General features: G+C 65.0%; 7 protein-coding genes across 7 annotated transcripts; 4 read left to right on the forward strand and 3 right to left on the reverse strand.

Moving 5' to 3' along the window:
- Positions 1–163: 163 nt before the first annotated feature.
- On the reverse strand, positions 164–1,219 carry AMSG_02664 (uncharacterized protein; the record flags this gene model as incomplete). Its single annotated transcript, XM_013905056.1, has 2 exons — positions 1,082–1,219; positions 164–596 (listed from the first exon to the last, which is right to left on the reverse strand). Exons 1-2 carry the CDS (start codon positions 1,198–1,200, stop codon positions 164–166), a joined length of 552 nt encoding a protein of 183 aa, XP_013760510.1. The 5' UTR covers positions 1,201–1,219.
- A 610-nt stretch (positions 1,220–1,829) lies between these two features.
- Positions 1,830–7,080, forward strand: AMSG_02665 (WD40 domain-containing protein; the record flags this gene model as incomplete). Its single annotated transcript, XM_013905057.1, has 1 exon — positions 1,830–7,080. One exon carries the CDS (start codon positions 1,830–1,832, stop codon positions 6,846–6,848), a length of 5,019 nt encoding a protein of 1,672 aa, XP_013760511.1. The 3' UTR covers positions 6,849–7,080.
- Positions 6,876–7,461, reverse strand: AMSG_02666 (cyclic phosphodiesterase; the record flags this gene model as incomplete). Its single annotated transcript, XM_013905058.1, has 1 exon — positions 6,876–7,461. One exon carries the CDS (start codon positions 7,459–7,461, stop codon positions 6,892–6,894), a length of 570 nt encoding a protein of 189 aa, XP_013760512.1. The 3' UTR covers positions 6,876–6,891.
- A 1,209-nt stretch (positions 7,462–8,670) lies between these two features.
- On the forward strand, positions 8,671–9,406 carry AMSG_02667 (uncharacterized protein; the record flags this gene model as incomplete). Its single annotated transcript, XM_013905059.1, has 2 exons — positions 8,671–9,359; positions 9,394–9,406. The coding sequence occupies 2 exons, from the start codon at positions 8,671–8,673 to the stop codon at positions 9,404–9,406; spliced, it is 702 nt and encodes a 233-aa protein (XP_013760513.1).
- A 42-nt stretch (positions 9,407–9,448) lies between these two features.
- Positions 9,449–13,292, reverse strand: AMSG_02668 (uncharacterized protein). The gene has a single exon (XM_013905060.1). It carries the CDS (start codon positions 13,283–13,285, stop codon positions 9,479–9,481), a length of 3,807 nt encoding a protein of 1,268 aa, XP_013760514.1. The 5' UTR covers positions 13,286–13,292; the 3' UTR covers positions 9,449–9,478.
- A 379-nt stretch (positions 13,293–13,671) lies between these two features.
- AMSG_02669 (uncharacterized protein) lies at positions 13,672–14,723 on the forward strand. The gene has a single exon (XM_013905061.1). The coding sequence runs from the start codon at positions 13,689–13,691 to the stop codon at positions 14,619–14,621; it is 933 nt and encodes a 310-aa protein (XP_013760515.1). The 5' UTR covers positions 13,672–13,688; the 3' UTR covers positions 14,622–14,723.
- A 353-nt stretch (positions 14,724–15,076) lies between these two features.
- AMSG_02670 (uncharacterized protein) lies at positions 15,077–18,352 on the forward strand. Its single transcript, XM_013905062.1, has one exon. The coding sequence runs from the start codon at positions 15,132–15,134 to the stop codon at positions 17,967–17,969; it is 2,838 nt and encodes a 945-aa protein (XP_013760516.1). The 5' UTR covers positions 15,077–15,131; the 3' UTR covers positions 17,970–18,352.
- The last annotated feature ends 30 nt before the right edge of the window (positions 18,353–18,382 follow it).

Below are 18,382 nucleotides of genomic sequence, written 5' to 3' on the forward strand. Positions count from 1 at the left end.
GGTAGTGGGTGGGGGGGGGGGGTGGGGTGAGGGGGGGGGGGAGGCAGTTTGGGCCTACATCACACTGCTGCGATCATCGTCACACACACACACATGCGACATCAAGGCCAGGGTCACGAGGACGACTTTACATGGAAAAGACCGCCCTTCGGGCCATCACGGCTTAGAAGTAGCCGGGGTAGCCGCCAAACTGCTGCTGCTGCGGGTAGCCGCCAAACTGCTGCTGCTGCGGGTAGCCGCCGAACGACGGGTAGCCGAACACGGGCTGCTGGGCCTCGTAGCCCGAGCCAGCCTGCTGCTGCGGGAAGCCGCCGAACTGCTGCTGCGGGAAGCCGCCAAACTGCTGCGGGAAGCCGCCAAACTGCTGCTGCTGCGGGTAGCCGCCGAACGACGGGTAGCCGAACGCGGGCTGCTGGGCCTCGTAGCCGGAGCCAGCCTGCTGCTGCGGGAAGCCAGCGCCGTAGCCGGTGCCGAAGCCAGCGCCGTAGCCGCCAAAGCCAGAGTTGAGCGGGACGCCACCCGGGCCGAGCTCGCGGACACCGACGATCGAGTAGGTGTAGCGGCCAGGGAAGTTGGCGGCCTCAGAGGTCGAGGACCTGTAGTGGTGGCACACCATGGCGCAGAACAAGTTGTGAGTGCTGATGATGAGCCGGAAGGGGAGGAAGGGGGGGAGGGGGGGGGGGGGGGTGGGAGGAAAAGGCGGAGGTGCGCCCGCTGTGCGACCTTTTTTTGCCGCCCGACTTGCGAGGGCGAAAAAAACCGACGCCGCTGCACAATTCCTTCTGTTGCTCACGCCCAAGCGACCAGCATCCACCCGCAGCAGCGAGCCATGGGGGTGACAGTTGGTGATGGCAGACGCAGCGAGGTGGAAAGCGAAAACTGGAGCGGTGCAGTGCTCCAAGTGTATCCCGCGCACAGTTGGTAGGACACAAGAGATGCGGCAGGGCTGGGCGCTGCTGCTGCGGGGTGTGGGCGATGGCTGCAGCTCCCCGCGTGGGCTTGAGGCGGAGCGGTGGCAAAAAAACGACCCATGGCGGGGGGGGAGGGGCTCCTCATTGTGCACTGCGGCTAGGCAACGTACTTGGAGGTCTTCTTCGACGACTTCTTCGACTTCTTCGACTTCTTCGAGGACGACTTCTCGGTCTTCTCGGCCTTCTCGACCTTGGGCTCAGTGGAGGTCTTCTTCGACTTCTTCGACATGGTGATGATGAAAGTGGGGTGTCTCCAACCGCCGCCGTCGCCGTCGCAACGTAACGTTTGATCAAATAAGCCCCAAAAACGGAGCCGAAACGACCACAAAGACCGAACAGCAATGGAAGCAACGTGAAGCACGTTCAATGTCAACAATCGATCACCATCGATCAACACCAACATACCATGCAACATACAACGACATCGCATCATCACACATACACGTACACATACTCACACTCATACTCATGCATACACACACATGTACACATACACTCGAATCCAATCATTCATTTCATCCTGCAGGCAGAATCCCACACTATGATCGACGTGACATAGGTAACACGAGCCAGCTTTTTGCTGATCATGCGTCGGTGCGGGCCACACAAACAAGCGATAACCTCCTCGCCCCCCCCCCTCCTCCCCCTTCCCATCCCATCGCACACACATCACCATCAACCAGCTATGAGCAACAAATCTTTCCCCCAACTACCACCCATCGCGCCAATGCCCACTTCTTCCACTCCCCATAGCTCGTATCGCCTGCTCGCCGCCACTCACTCCTCCGCCCAACCGCCAACGCACCTCCCCCGCCCCCCCTCCCACGTCCCACGTCCCACTCCCACACTCGACCCACCATGTCGTCGAACCCGTCATTATCCGGGTCGCGGTCATTGTCGCGGACCCTCTCGCGGGCGCTGCTCACAGCGTCGGCGTCAGAGCTCTCCGAGGCTGGCGTGGGTGGAAGGGCCGAGGCGCCGGCGTTGTCGGAGCGGAGCGACCGCGAGCCTGGCTACAAGCACCTTCCTCCGGACGCACTGCCTCGGGCGGCCCCGCTGGATCGGCCGTATGAGCGCCCACTGGTCTCAATGGTCGACATGGACACGCGACTGACGCGGTCCATGGCGACGCTGGTGCCCATCCATCCGCCGTCCGACTCGCCGTCGGCGCTCGCCCATCCGCCGCTCCGCAACGATCCGGCCGGTGGTGTGCTGCATCCGCTCCCGCGCGGAGCGCTCAAGGTCAATCCGGCGCGTGGCGTTCGCATCCTCGACCGCCCACCCAAGGTCAAGAGCAAGGTCGACCGCAAGCTCCGCGCGCGGGCGGCGTCGGCGGCCTCGTCGTCGCCGCACGCCGCCGCCCTCCACGACCTTGGCGCCGACCGCGAGTCGGCCAACTCGCGACTGCTGGCCTCAATGCGGGCCCGCGATCCGCTGCGTGCGCTGGTCAAAACCTCGTCGCTTCTCGACTTTCGCCGCGGCCGCCCGCACCTCGCCCGCGACCAGGCGAGGGCACTCTCGCGCCGCATGCGCCGGAGGCATCGCGCCGTCCACGGCAAACAGACCGACGGCGAGAGCTCCGACGAGCTCTCGTCGTCGTCGGTCGGATCTTCCTCTTCTTCCTCCTCCTTGTCGTCGTCGTCGTCGGCAACCGAGGCGTCAGCTAGCGCAGCGGCGGCGGCCGAGTCGGCAGGCCTCACACTCCACGCCGCCATTGTCCACAACATCCTCCAGCAGCTTTCCAAGGACCAGCTGGCGTACGTTCAGCAAGTTTTTGCCGCTGCGCCCGACCAGGAGCTCTCGCGGCTGGAGTTTGTGGCTACACTTGAGGTGGCGCTCAACGCGTCGCCGCACTCGGGCGTCAACACCCTCGCCTCGGAGCAGCTGCACGACGCGGTCGTTGCCGAGCTATGCGAAGTCTTCAATCGCATCGATATTGGGTCGCGTGGCGTGGTCTCCTCGACCGAGTTCCTCGACTACGTTCTGCACTCGGGCGAGTCGCACCAGGTCATCGAGAGCCTCGGCATCACTGCGTACGCCACCACGCCCGAGTTGGTCATGCCGGAGCACGACGAGCAAATCACCCGCATCCGAGGCTTCTCGGCACTCAACCACCTTGTGACCTGCCACAAGAACGGGCTGGCGTCGGTGTGGAACCCGGCCAACGGCACGCTTGTCCGCCGGCTCCGCGGTCACGAATCGTCTGTCCTCGACGTCGATCTCGTCCCGCCGTCCGACGACGTTCAAGTCCACCGGCTCGTCACCTCGTCCGTCGACCGGACCATCATCATGTGGGACGCGACGTCGTACTCAAAGCTCTCGCAGTGGCGAACCGACACGCCGCAGACCGCGCTCGCCTGGGCTGAGCCCATCCGCAAGCTCTTCTCTGGCGGCACCGACGGCCTCGTCAAGGCCTTTGACCTCAAGACCGCTGTCGACGAGATGGAGGTCTATCCCAAAGCCCACACCAATTGGATCACCGACCTTGCGTACATTGCGCCCATCGCCTCGCTTGTCTCGGCCTCGCTCGACGGCACCGTTGTGGTCTGGGACGTCGAGCGCGCACGCAAGCGCGTTGTCTTCACCGGCCACTCCAAGGCTGTCCACGCCGTGGCCTTTGCCGAAAAGTCCAAGCTCGTTGTCTCGGGTGGCGTCGACCGCGACCTTTTGGTGTGGAACCCGTTCATGGACTCGGTCCTTCAGCGAATGTCTGGCCACGACAAGCCGATCCTCTCCATTATCGCCATCCCTCACTCGCACGAGGTCATTTCCGCCGACATGGCCGGCAAGATCAGGGTCTGGGACATCCGCCGTTTCCAATGCCTGCAGACGCTTGGCGGCCGCGGCTCGCCGCACTTTGTCCGCCCTTTTGAGTGTCTCACCTACTCGCCCAAGACGGCGTCCATCATCACCGTCGGCCGCCGGTGGCTCATCTACCCCTCGCTTGGCGAGTCGGTCGACGACTCGGCCGCCAAGTTTCCTATTTCCACCCTCATCTACAACTCGGCCTTTGACAACATCCTTGTCGTTGCCGGCACCGAGGTCACCATCTGGGACGTGGCCACCGCGCGAGCCATTGCCACCTACTCGCATTTTTCCTCCTGCGAGATTGTCCTGCTGCGGCTCTCCCGCAACCAGCGCCAGGTCATTGTGGCCAATGCTCTCGGCGTCATATCGGTCTTCAACTACTCGACCGGTGCGCTTGTCCTCTCGTTCCAGGCCTTTGCCTGTGAGCTCCTCTCCTCCGAAATCTACTTTGGCGCCGGCAAGCCGGTCGAGTCCAAATACGACCCCATCACTCCGCCCGACTCCCTGCCCGAGACCGCCGTCCTCTCGTCGGCCTTTGCGCTCGACAACGTCTGCGACCTGTACCATGTCGGCCAGGACGCACTACTCCTCACCACCACCCAGGGTTACATCCTCGTTTACGACATTTCCACACCCGGCGCTGAGCGGGTCATGTACACCCTGCACTCGTCAAACGAGTCGCAGCAGCACGATGTCTCGGCCTCGGCCTACTGCCCGCACGTCCGCATGTTTGCTTGCGGCGGCTCGGGCCTTGCCTTTCACATCTGGAAGATGGACACGTACTCGTCGTACCACACCAAGCGCATCGAGCGCGACATTACGGCCGCCTGCTTTGCCCACAACATGGACGCGTTCATCACCGCCGACACTGGCGCCCGCATCATCGTCTACTCGCTCGGCTCCTTCAACGCGCTCTCCACCATGCAGCTCGGCGCTGAGCTCAACATCAACAGCCTCACCTACTCGGCGGCGGCCAAGGTCCTCGTCTCCACCCACCAGGAAGCTGTCGACGGCCCGCTCCACGCCATGTCGTGGTCGCTCATCGAAATCGCCCGTGAGCTGTGGTACGCCGTTGAGGCCGCTGAGGATGTGCGGGCACGGCGCGCCGCCCGCGCCGCATCGCGAGCCTCCCGCGCCCTTCCGGAGCTTCCGGGTGACTCGGCAGGGGGACCGCCGCCGCCGGCCACAACCACGCCGGCATACGCGGCGCTGGTGGCTGCCGACGAGTCCGATGCTCACGCCGACCTCGCACCGGTAGTTCTCTCGCAGGCGCAGGCGTACCTCCGCGGCCTCGACGATGAGGTGGCGCGGGTGACCGGTGTGCCCAACGAGGCTGACGACGAGGCCGAGTCGGCGGCCGAGGCGCGCGCCCGCCACGAGGCTGCCGTCCGGGCGCGGGTTCAGCGGCTCGCGCGCGGGCGCGGCTTTGGCACCGGCTCGCGAGTTGAGGGCGGCTCGTCGGCCTCCCAGTCGTCGGCGAGCAAGCTCAACCGGGCCCGCTGCCTTCGGGTCACCGACGCCCTGCCGCTGCACGAGCTCCACGGCCGCAGCACACCCGACGACTACCGGAGGGTGGTCGACGAGCGGAGACGGCGGAAGCGCGCCAGCGCCATTCGCTTTCCGCGGCACGTCTCGGGCGATCGCAACCAAGTGCTCACCAACCTCAACGCCTTTACCATGCACGTCTGGCCAGGCTCGAACGAATACGTGACGGCGGTGGCAGTGTCGGAGCCAGTCCCGGCGCTGCTATTTGGCACCCAAAGCGGGCGGGTCAAAGCCTACTCTCCTTACGGCGAATACTACGGCGAGCTGCTGCTCAAGGTCGCCGACCCGGTGTGGGACTTTCCGCTCGACAAGCGCGAGCTCCTGCCGAAGCTTGACGAGGATGCCCACGAGGCGGTGCTGGTGGAAAAGGTGGCCGAGCTGACGTCGCCAAGTCGACGGCTCGCATCGCCGCTGCGGGCGGTCTCGGCCCCGCCACCGCGACTTGGAGCCGGCGAGTCTGACGACGAAGGGCAGAGCGATGGCGACAGGGGAAGCGCGGACGGGAGCGATGCGACCGGCTTTGTCACGCCCGCACAGCGCGGCGGGAGCCAGCCTCCGGGAGGCGGCGCCACCCTCGATGCCCAGTATGCGAGCCACAAGTCGATGCTTGACGGCGACGACGACGACGCCATGGCGGTGGTCATGGCGCTACAGCGACCGTCGAACCGCGGGCGGCGCAAAGTCGAGTACATGAAGGAGAAGGAGCGGTACATGGGCGCGCTCTCGCCGTTCTACAACGAGCTCAAGCGCTCGAGCTACCAGCCGCAGGTTGTCCGCCCGTTCTTCCTCCCCAAGTCGTCGACCAACGTTCGCCAGGACGCCATGATCCGCGGGCGCGAGTCGATGCGCTCGACCAACTTTTGGCGCATGCGTCGCGAGGCCGAGGCCAAGCAGCACGTCATCGAGGCAAACCCGCTGTGGAAGGAGTACATGATGGCCAAGAAGCGGCGGGCGAGCTCACGCAACCAAGTCTACGTCCCCACCTTTGACGGCCGCGCCAAACGGCTCGAGGCCGACGCCGACAAGCCGTGGCGGACAAGCAAGGCGCAGCCGACCGAGTCGGACTTTGGCCAGGAGAAGCGGACCGAGCTCCGCAAGCTCGCCGCAGCTGATCGGAAGCGGGCACAGGCCGAGGCCGAGGCCGCCATCCGTAGCGAGGAGGCGGGACGGAAGCGGGCGGCGGTGGCCAAGGCCGCCAAGGCCGCCAAGGCTGCACAAGCGCTGCGCAAAGCGTCGGGCTCCGCCGGTCGCCTTGCCCGCCCTCTCGACGCCGAGAGCCGCTCGCAGCTCACCCGTCAGAACACGCTCAAACGTCTGCAGCGGACACTCGGCGGCAGCCTCTCGTCGCTTAACAAGCGCGAGTCACCCGGCATGTCATCGCGCCGGCTGCAGCTCAGCGGCAGTGGCGGCGGGCAGCACTCGGTGAGGGGCAAGCGGCGTGAGCAGCGAAGCCAGAGCCAAAAGGCGTCGCGGCGCATGTCGCGCCGCGGCGCGCAGTTTGCGGCTCTCAAGAACACGCCGTAGCGCGTCATCCTCCCGCTTCAACCAAGCGCGAGCTGTGTATGATTTACTTGTCGCCGCTACCACCGGCCAGCTCGTAGGCGGCAACCATGGACCACTCGGAATGGACGCCGGCAGTGTCCCACAGCTCGAGGCGCGAGACGGTGAACGACTCGCCATCGTGCTTGGGCCCGATGGCCGCAGCCATGCGCTCGCGGCTCTCAAGATCGATGTCTGCGTAAACAAGCGAGAGGTGCGGCATGTAGCCGGCGTACTTGTCGACGTCGGCGACGGCAAGAGCCGTCTTGGCCGTCTCAAAGGCCGCAAGGACGTCGGCGGTGGGATCGATGCGGAGAAAGACGCAGCGGAACATCGAGTCTGGCAGAACATCGACTCCGGTGACCACCATCTCATACGGTCCAACAGCAGCTGCAATGGCCTCGCATCCACGGCGGGCATCAGCTTCGGTCACACTCTCCGGCAGTCCGCCGAGCAGAGTAACGTGCGGCGGGAACGGCGGTGTGTTGACTTCGGCCGACGCTTCCACGATGGTTGCTGCAAAGCTCGCGGCAACCGGCTCGGGCGGGACGAGCCACAGCGAGTATCCGCTGAATGCTTGACCCGTGGGGCTGGACATGGAGAGAGAGAGAGAGAGAGAGTGTGTGTGTGAGAGAGGTGCGGCTCTGGCCTCTGCACGCACCTGATTCTGGCTGGCGACGACTGGGGTTGTGGCTGATGGCTGTTGGCGACAGGCAGGTGTGGGGAACGATTGCTGGCGACGACTGCTGGCGATGACCAACGAGACCTGATGACGATGATTGCTGGCGATGACCAACGAGACCTGATGACGATGATTGCTGGCGATGACCGACGAGACCTGATGACGATGATTGCTGGCGATGACCAACGAGACCTGATGACGATGATTGCTGGCGATGACCGACGAGACCTGATGACGATGATTGCTGGCGATGACCGACGAGACCTGATGACGATGATTGCTGGCGATGACCGACGAGACCTGATGACGATGATTGCTGGCGATGACCGACGAGACCTGATGACGATGATTGCTGGCGATGACCGACGAGACCTGATGACGATGATTGCTGGCGATGACCGACGAGACCTGATGACGATGATTGCTGGCGATGACCGACGAGACCTGATGACGATGATTGCTGGCGATGACCGACGAGACCTGATGACGATGATTGCTGGCGATGACCAACGAGACCTGATGACGATGATTGCTGGCGATGACCGACGAGACCTGATGACGATGATTGCTGGCGATGACCGACGAGACCTGATGACGATGATTGCTGGCGATGACCAACGAGACCTGATGACGATGATTGCTGGCGATGACCGACGAGACCTGATGACAATGATTGCTGGCGATGACCGACGAGACCTGATGACGATGATTGCTGGCGATGACCGACGAGACCTGATGACGATGATTGTTGGCGATGACCGACGAGACCTGATGACGATGATTGCTGGCGATGACCATACCCGACGACTGCAGCCGATGGCCACAATCACTGTCCACAGCCGGTGACCATGACCGCAGGCCGATGACCACAGGCCCGACTCCCCTCCCTCCTCCTCCCTCCCTCCCTCCCCCCCCCTACCACCACCACACACACTGCACTCCAAACGGACCATGGCCACAGGCTACCTCTCTACATCATCTGCATCTTTGTCGGTGACAGCAGAGTCGGTCGAGTCCACCAGCTCAGTCCGCGGGCGTCGGCAGCGGCGGCGCAAGTCGAGTCGGACAGAGGCGGATGACGGCGACGGATGGATGGAGGTGCGCAAGGCGGAGGAGATGGAAGGAATGGAGAACGTCTCGCATGTCATCATCGACAAGACAGGAACGCTGACGTCGGCTCGGAACGAGGACGAGCCGCTGCGATCGGCAAGGAGGGCGGCGAGTGCCCTTCGATCCGGCGCCTGTGGCAGCTGCCCGTCGGTGGTGGTGTGCGAGACGGGCGATGGTTGGGCAAGCACCATGGACGCAGGGCATGCTCTGGGCTTGTGGGATGGCCATGATCCGAGCTGGATTCGTTGGACCTCGGACGATCTGCTGGATGCCGACGCTGCCGACCACGCCGTCGCTGAGGCGACCCACTGTCGCGCCGAGGCCGACGGGCGCATGCTGCTTGCCCTCGACGCCTCAATCTTTGACGTCCTAGCTCTCCGCGCCGCTCGCAAGTCACGAAGGAGGTTTGTTCGGCTACTGAAGCCAGACGCCTCTCTCGGCTCGCCCATCGTCGTCTGCTTCAACATGCTTCCGCGCCACAAGGAGCACCTCGTCGCCCTCATCAAGCGGTTTGACCCGGACGCCTTTGTTGCTGCCTTTGTCGCCGACCCCACCTACGGCGCGACTCTGGCCGAAGCCGCAGACCTCGCCGTCGCCGTCGATCCGCATCTCACCCAGCCAAAGATCCCGCGCCCGCCCGGGTTCGACGACACCCTCGGTGTCTCGGCGGCGGTCGTCATTCCGTCTCTTGCCGGCCTCCCGCGGTGCTCAACTACGATCCGAGACAATGGGACACAGGCTCGTCGGCTGACTCGACTCTCTCCACCTCCACCTCTTCTTACTCGCTTGCTCGCCGCAGCGGCTGCTGCTGCGGCTGAGCGCGCTACTGCTGGCCAAAAATCTCTGTTGTCGATGGCACGTGTACCGGCTTGGGCGGGAGCGCGCCAGGAGTGGTCGTTGGTCGCGACAGCGCTGCGCCGGCAAACCCGATTGGCGGCGGCGGCTTGGGCGGAAGGGTTGTGGTGTGGACAAATAGCCGCGGCGTGGCGGCCGCCACCGGCACATCCCCCGCTGCCAGCAGCTCCTCGGCGTCGGCCACGCCGACCGAGGTCGCGTCGGACTCGGCGCCGGCGCCAAAGTCGTACGCGGCAATGTCGGCATCTAGAGCTGCGTTCACTCCGTACGCGGCCTCGGGCGGTTTGTGCGCGTCATCGTCATCGTCGCTTCCGGAGCAGACCGCGATCACAATGCCAAGAATGATGCATGCGAGGCAGATACCGGCCACTGCCGCCACCACCGCAATGAGCGTCATGTCGATGCCTCCGCCGCTCGGCGGCGATGCATTCGCCGCCACTCGGCCCGAAACCGGCGCCACCAGCACCGTCGCACTCACGCCGCCGCGCACAGCCACAGCGCCGAGGGCGTCCGTCAGCCGCGCCACAAACCGGATCTCGCGCACGCTATCGTCCGCTGCCGCGTACCCGGCCAGCACCTCCAGCGACACGCTGCCAGGCGCGCTGCCCACCGCCGCAGAGCTGTTGAGCGTCGTGCTACTGGCCACGTCTTCGACACTGACATCAAACGCAAGGCTTCCGGTCCCGCCGATCGCATCAACAACGCTCACCACAACACTCTCGCCCACGGTACGAACGCCCGACCCGGCAACCTCGACTCTGGCGCTTGGCTGCGGATTGATCCGCACCGCCGCCAGCGTCGCCTGCCCCTGCGAACCGAGTGCGTCGCGTACTGTCACCGCTACGTCGACTTGGCCATCAGTCTCGGTCCCGGCCACCCACGCGCTTGACCGCCAGGCCGCACCTCGCTCTGCATCGCCGGTGACCAGCACCGCGCCGTCCACCGCCACGCTCGCGGCCAGCTCGCCAGTCCCGCCGTCGACGTCTGCCACCGCTCTTAGCTGCAGGCCAGCAGTCACTGCGCCGCCAACAATGTCGACGCCGGCCACAGTCTCGAGCCGCAGGCCCGTGATGCTCACCGGTGGCGCGATCGCCGCGCCAGGCGTCACAAACGAGAGCGATTGCGCGCCGTGCGCATCCGTGACGCTCAGCGCAAGCGCAACGAGCGACGCGCGGTTGTACAGTGGCGGCGTCGCCGCAAAGTCGTAGCTGAAAATGAAGCTCTGCGGCGCGAGCTCAACCGCGGCCGCCGAGGCAACCAACACAGTGCCTGGCGCGCTGGCGTCGACAACGTCGACCACCGCGCTCATCAGCGGCGCAATGCCGTGAATGACGCTGGCCGAGAACGTAATCGTCACGCCAGCCGTGGTGTTGGCCAAGCTCGGCACCACAACGTCCACCAGCGGGCGCGGCACGATTGTGACGACACTTGAGGCGTTGACCAGCGGTGCGGTCCAGCCCGATGCGTCGACCACTGCACTGTGGAGCGTGTAGTCACCAACAGTGCTTGGAACGGGAACGAGGACGGTGGTTTCGGCAGCAGTAATCGGCACAATCGTGACAAGTCCGCGCTCCCCGTCCAGTCTCTCCAACCAGACACTGGCGTGGTATGGCGGCTGGCCGCCCGACGCACTTGCGATGGTGACCGAGAGCGGATCAGCACCGACCGACGTTATGTTGGCACGACCCGCCGACATACTTCCGGCAATTAGTGCCGGGTAGAGCGTGAGCGGGAGGAGGAGTGGGTGCCCAAGCCCACCGAGCGCGTCACGGGCGGTGATGCTGATGTTGGCAAAGGTGACAGATGCAACCGGGAGCGGGCCGACGGCGACAACGCCATCAGGCGAAAGGACCAGGCCCGGAAACGAGAACAGGACCACGCCGGATGGAAAGCTGATAATTGCTACATCGTACGTGAACTCGCTTGGAACTCCGTGGCCTCCCGACACGCTGCCAACCGTCAGATTGAGTAGCGCGCCCGAAGTCAGCGACTGGCTCGTCATGGACATGCCCGTTGTGTCTATCGTCGGGCGGAGCGCCAGCGAGAGGACCGACGACATGTTGGCGGGAATGTCGAGGACGGCGCCAACGCTGTCGACAACACGGACGTAAAAGACAACGTTGGAGCCGAGTGCGATGACGTCGGCATCGCTAAACGTCACAGCCAGACCGGTAGCCGGCAGCGAGGCGATGGTCGAGTACAAAGTGGTGACGTTGCCTGCGCGCGGCTCGCTGGCCTGGGCATGAGCAACAATTGTGAGCGCAAACGGCGGCGTGCCGCCACTAAACGCAACGGTGAGTGGCGCGGGAGTGCCTGCGGTGGTGCGTGTCGTGGTCCAGGTCGCCACAACCGGGTCGGGCGTAGCGGGCCCGCCGCCAGGACTGAGCGGGCGGTTGACAACCAGATTCGTGGCTAGCGCAAACATGGGCACGCCCAGCGCATCGGCGCCGGTCACCGACACATTGTACACCTCCGGCACGGAAAGGGTAACGTCGGCAAGGAAGATCCAGTCAGCGGCAGCGGCAATGGAGTGGTGCGAGGTCCACACTGCCTCGCCTGATGGAAGTGCGATGACAAGGGTGGCGTTGATCGGGAGCACGCCGCCTGCTGTGAGGTAGGTGGAGACCACCGTGGAGACGTTTGCAGTGGTGGTGGCCGGGGTGAGTGCGGAGAACGCCGCCGGCGGAACGAGTTGCCACGCAGGCGAGACGACTGGCGCAGCTTCGGCTCCGCGGCCGTCCGTGATCGTGACCCGGAAGGCCCAGCTGGAGTAGGGAGCCCAGTGTGACGAGGGGACGACTGCGTTGTGGACAAGATCAAGCGGCGCAGGCGTCGGGCCGGCGATGGTGTACGAGGCGGTTGCAACTGTTGAGCCGTTTGAGAGCGAAACAAGCTCGATGGCGAGGTTGGCCGATGGGGTGTCGAAGACCAGCTGCGAGACGACCAGGCTTGCATTGGCCGAGTAGGTCAGGAGCGGGCCGGACGCTAGCGACAAGTTGAACGATGGAGCCGGAAAGAGCTCGAGCCGGGCCGGAGCCTCGACGACGACCGAGCCGCGCTCGGTGTTGGTGATGACGACGTAGATCCTGAGGAGGGTGGGGATGGCAGCCGGATGAAGGTCTCCAGCTTCGAACGGCTCTGTGTAGAACGGGGAGATATACAACGGGTTGGTTTTGGTCGGCCCGCGGGTGCCAAGGAAGTTGGTCACTGCGTACGGCGGCGATGACTTGCGGATCTCAAAGTCGCCCGGATCAAAGGTGCCGCCGCCGGTAAAGCTCACGGAGGCGCCGATCTTCTGGCCGACAAACGCAGTAGCCGGCGCGACAGAGATGTGACCGCTTGGCCTCGGACGGACGTCAAGCTGGAGCACGTTTGACGGATCAGAGACAAGGCCCGAGTCGAGGTAGTGGACAAAGGCGAGGCAGTCGTAGACGTCCACAACTGCGGACGCGGTGACGTTGTCGGCGGACCAGACCGTAGAGCCGATGACGATGTGCGTGAGGGCAGTGACATTGCCAAGCGTCTGTCCCACGCATGTGATGTTGAACGAGCATCCGCTTGGCGCTGGACAGGTGGATGAGATGGAGACGATGAGCGGGACCTTGTCGCCGGCCGTGACCAGGCGAGAAGTCTCTGATGATGAGCTGCGAAAGGTGAGAGTGGGCAATGTGGCGGCCACAAGCGACGACTGCGAAGAGAGCACAAGCACAATGTGCATGCCTACTGCTACCATAACCAAAGTTCTACCCACCGCACCTCTGCTCCACCCCGCCATGTGTCGCTCAACTGGCGTCGAGTGCAGTGCCGCTGTGCTGCGGCTCGGTCGCCGACTCGGTCTACCGAACAACCCTTTGTCAGCCGGCTATTTGGTTCGGCTGTGGGCGGATCGCCGGGTGGTTTGCCGAGGTGCAGGGGGGGGGGGGGGAGGGGGGAACAAAGCGATTGGGTGGGGTGGGCTACAGAATCCAGTAGACGCGATGCAGCTGCTGATGTCCACATGTACGTGCATGTATGGATGCGTAGTCATGTCGTGCAGGATCGGCTGTGTGGCAGACCGCACAGCGAATCCTTCCCCGAGGTGCCGCTCATCAATGGAGGGCGGGTGGTCGGAACGCGGCAGTTGGCCGACAACGGTCCAAGCAGGCGACGGCGGGGCGGCAAGACCGCTCTTGGGCGGGATGTCACGCTTCCAGAAGTACGCACAACACCACGGGTACAACCGGTCGCCGGGTGGGCCATATGCACGGGCGACGCATGCGGGCGCGTCACCTGTGCCGGAAGACCGGCAATGGGCGTCCGAGCTTGCGGCGTACGAGCGGTCGAGGTCGGCGCTCGGCTTCCGTCTTCCGAGCGAGACGCCGCATCGTGTGACGCATGCAGAGGTCAAGGCGGTCGAGGCTGCCTTCAATCCGCTGACCGGAAGGTACACCGATCCGGATCATGAGCTGGCCGTGCGGTCTCGGGAGCAGGCGGTGCGATCGCAGAAGGTGAGGACCTCGGGCGCTCTGGCCAAGCAGAGAGATCGGACACCGTACAACATCTTGTCCAACATTGATCACGGCGCGGCGGTAGCTTCGCCGACCGCAAGGCTCTCGCGGGCGGATCCGTATGGCCATGGCGGACAGAGCCCACCGCCGGCGGCCTTGCCCCCGCAGCACGCTGCCGGGCGGCGTTCGATCTCGGACCGATCGACGGCGCGAGTCTCGCCGCCGCGGGTGACTGCCAACCACAGCAACTACACCTACGACATTATCGGCGGCCAGCCGCTGGCGTCTGATGCCGAGCGGGTCTCGCCGCTGGTGCGGTCTGGTGCGCGACAGCCGCCACCACAGTACGGGTCCGGGAGAAGCGCGCCGGCCTCGCATCGCCATCCACCGCCGCCTCGCGCGCCTTCGCGGTCGTACAACATCCTCACCTGCGAGGAAGAGCGGTCGGCGCCGCGACGGGCTGGCCCAAGTCGCAGCCACGACGGTAACATCGTGCTGCCGGCCAAGGGCAAGGCGCCCTTTCACACCTCGCAGTCGATTGTCGACTACAACATCATCACCGGCCGGTCGTCGTCCTCGCTTGGCACCCGCGGTGGCAAATACCGTCTGCCATACACACCGTAATCGTCCGTCGACACCACGTGTTCTCACGCCTGTGGTCACGGAGAACCGCCGCCGGGCGCCCTCACGTTGTGCCCCCCCCTTAAACCCAAGCCAAGCCACCAACAGCACACAGCTCGACAGCCCACACCACAGCAGCAACAGGCACATGCCAGCCGACATGGATGCCATCGGTTGCGATCTCGTGCCATGATGCACTCATCAAGATCCACGTCAGCGGACGTCAGCCTGAGCACGCGTCAGGCATTCGTCACCCGTCGAGTGGTGTCACGCGGTGAGGCCGACGGAAGAGGGGGTGGACGACAGGTCGTACGCAGCACACTCAACTCGCACGAGATCCTGTGTCTGTGGGAGGAGGAGGAGGAGGATGTTCAAGTCTCTCAAGTCTATGTTTTCTGGAAGCAAGGGAAGGGCGAGGAAGGGAGGGTGCATGGCGGTTCGCAGGCAGGGAGCTCGGCATCGAGCGGGCGAGGTGGCGGCTCGGGTGCGTACACGCGACCACCGCCGGACGATATGGCGGATTCAACGGATGATATGCAACCGAATCCGAATCGCCTTTTGCATTGTGGTCTGCTTCCATCCATTACGGCTGCAGCATACGCTCCGCATGCCTCGCTCATCGCGCTCGGCTCGAGAGACGGCGCCATCAAGATCCTCGGGTGTCAGGGAGTCGAGCTGGCTCTGCTGCGCCCACCCATGCCGTGTCATGTGGCGGATCTGGTCTTTGTTGCTGCTGCAGCAGTTGGTGACGACTCGGGATCGAGCTCGGTGTCTTCGCAGCTGCTGCTGGTCGCCGCTATCGGCTCCGAGCTGGTGGTGTGGGACGTGACCTCGCCGCAGGCCTCGCCCGAGGCCAAGGCGTATCCGACGCCGGACGGTGCACCAGTCAGCGCGCTTGCTTGTGGACTTGGATCACACTTTGTGTTTACAGGCAGCGTCCGCGGCGACGTCACGGTGTTTAACTGCGCCAAGCAGCGGTTCTCGCTGTACTCGATAGCGCTGGGTGTCGGCGCGATCTCGGTCCTTGCACCGAGCCCGGTCGACGATGGCGTGCTATGTGTCGGAACCGACGACGGAGTGGCAATGGTAGTCGAGCTGGCGTCCAAGACGCCGCGGATGCTAGCGGCACCGGCTACTGCGCCGGAGCACGGGCGGGTGACAGCGATGGCTTGGCGCCGCGACGGGAAGCGGGTCGCGGTGGCGTACGCCGGGAGCACATCCAGCGCCTTGGCCGACTTTGGGATCAAGGGCTCGGGAAAAGACGTGCGCGTGTTCCCTATCGATGATGCCCGGGTGGTGGACCTCGCGTGGATTGTGCCAGACGAGATGGAGCGCGATGCACTGATGATGCTCACGCCGCGGCCGCGCGGAGGCGAGGGAGGAAACGGCGGCGTGGTGCGGATCATCCACGGGTTCTCGGCCGCCATGCCGGACGGCGCGCTTTTTGTGACGCACGGCCACATCGACTCGATCGACCTTGCTGCGGGAGCGAGTAAGTTGTTGCCGATTGTGGGCGGTGAGGGTGGGTCCGAAGCCGGCGACGGCACAACGAGCGCCGCCGGCGTCTGGCCGGCCTCGCCGACCGAAATGCCGACAATGGTGGTGGTGACCGGGTCGACGCCGACGGCAGCGCTGGCGGTGCTGTGCGATGTGTCGGGAGGGAGCGCTGTGGCGGGCGGGAACCAGTACCTCGAGCTGCCGCTGCCGCGGTCGCTGGCGCTTGCGGCGGGCGGTGTGACGGCAACGTACTGTCTCGAGAACGTCCCGCTCGAGCTTGTTTCGCATCTGTACCGGACCTCGCCGCGCGGGACGTATACAAGCCCACGTGACGAGTGGCCGCTGGTGGGTGGCGCGCTGGGACAGGGGCTGGCCGGCGAGGCGTCAGTCGGGGCGCGGCTGCTTGTCACCGGACACTCGAGCGGCGTGGTGAGCGTGTGGGACGTGACAACGCCTGCGCTTTGCGAGCTCAGCACGCTCAATGTCAACATGGCATGCCCGACGATGCCGATGGACGCGCGTGTTGTGGGCCTTGCGGCGGCATGCTCGACTGATGGCACGCTCTGCCTCGCCGTGCTCTGCGGCTCGGGCGAAATCTACCTCGTGGGCGTGTGCACGAGTCTCAGCGATGACGACGAGCCCGCGCGGCATGTGGTAGCTCGATACACCTGCGACGGCGAGCTGAGCGAGGCCGAAGAGGTGGTCGACGTGGTGCCGGCGGATGTTGGGCTGCTTGTGCGCGGCGTGGTTTGCCCCGACGGCACGAGCGACAACCGGTGCTCTGTGGTTGCGCTTGACACCAAAGGCGAGCATCTCGCGCTCGGGCTGCTCTCAGGCGCGGTGGTTGTCGTGGCTGTGGCAACGCTGTCGCTTGAGGCGGTCGGGGTGGCGGCGAGCGTAGCAGAGGCACGGGCGACGGCTGTGGCGTTTGTGCGGGCGCCTGGCGACGCGCCGCTGGTGCTTGCAGCGGGAGGCTCGTCGGGCGAGGCGATTGTGTTGCCTGTTGCAGGCGAGGCGGGGGCGGTGGTGCGCTTGCCGCGGGAGGGCAAGGCATCGGGCGGGGTGACCGGCGTGCACGTGGTCGGCGACGAGGCGCGCCACCTTGCGGTAGTGTGTGAGCACGAGATACGGATGTACGCTTGGAACGAGGCCAGTACGCTGGACCTTATCTTTACGCGGCTGGCCAAGCCGACGACCTCGCTGGTGTTTTCTGCGGTGGTCCGTGATGGCGAGCACGGCGGGGCCGGGCTTGTTGCGGTGAGCAGCAGCGGGGCGGTGTACGTGCTCTCGCTCCTTACGCTCCATCTTGTGCTCCGCGACTCGCTCGAAGCGATTGTGGAGCGACCGGTGACGCGCAGCGTGACTGAGACCGGGCTCTGCGCCGCGGGCGACGGGCACCTGGCGGTGGTGCTCGACTCGGGCGAGCTCGTCCATGTTGGCTTGTTTGGCGAGAGGCGCGGGCTGCTGGGCCTTCCGGCGAGCGGACCGTATGTACAGGCGGCAGCGCTACCGGCGCGGCCAAAGCGCAAGGGCTTCTTCAAGTCGCTTCTGGGCGGAAAGTCCGAGTCGGGCGTGTCTCCCGAGCTCGAGGAGCTGCTCGGCCCTGTGGCGAGTGATGCGGCCACGGACGAGGCCGCGGGCGACGACGAGAGCAGGGCGGCGTCACGACCGGCAACCTCAGCCGAGGTCAAGCGGATGATGGCCGAGAACCGGAACAAGCTTGCAGAGCGCGGCGAGAAGATGGAGCAGCTCGGCGAGCAGACGGCAGAGATGGCGGAGAACGCGCGGCAGATGGAGGCGTCAATCGCCGAGTACGTCCGCGAGCAAGAGAACAAGAAGTGGTGGCAGCTTTGAGCGGCAAGCCTGAACCCTTAACGGTACGGTCGTTCAGACGCGTTGTCGCATGGTGAGGGGCTTGTTGTTGACGACCCCGAGGACCGAGAAGGAGAGCATCACAGAGCTGAACACAGCAGCCGGGCGGGAGAGCGCGAGGACGTCTTGCGACGGACGAGCTTGCCGGTCGGCGTGGCAGCGCAAGTGGTGGCACGCCATCTTGTACTGGATTCTGGACGCCGCTCCTCATCAACACGTACGCGCTCTACGCTGACGCGAGCCCACGCCCCGCCATGACTCGCTTGGCTTTTCTCTACAACATCATCGACGCCCACGCCGCCGACGCCGGCGCCGTCAGCTCCCTCTGCGGCGGCTGCTTGTCATCACCACATTCCCCAACAAGCCGCTCTACGACGCGACTGCCTCGCCTGCCC

The sequence above is a fragment of the Thecamonas trahens genome (assembly GCF_000142905.1).
Source record: "Thecamonas trahens ATCC 50062 unplaced genomic scaffold supercont1.10, whole genome shotgun sequence".
Taxonomy (NCBI): domain Eukaryota; order Apusomonadida; family Apusomonadidae; genus Thecamonas; species Thecamonas trahens.

What these genes read in the sequence shown, in the direction of transcription:
- AMSG_02668 (XM_013905060.1), bottom strand. Translation starts at nt 13,285, where the DNA reads ATGGCGGGGTGGAGCAGAGGTGCGGTGGGTAGAACTTTGGTTATGGTA.
- AMSG_02669 (XM_013905061.1), top strand. Translation starts at nt 13,689, where the DNA reads ATGTCACGCTTCCAGAAGTACGCACAACACCACGGGTACAACCGGTCG.
- AMSG_02670 (XM_013905062.1), top strand. Translation starts at nt 15,132, where the DNA reads ATGGCGGATTCAACGGATGATATGCAACCGAATCCGAATCGCCTTTTG.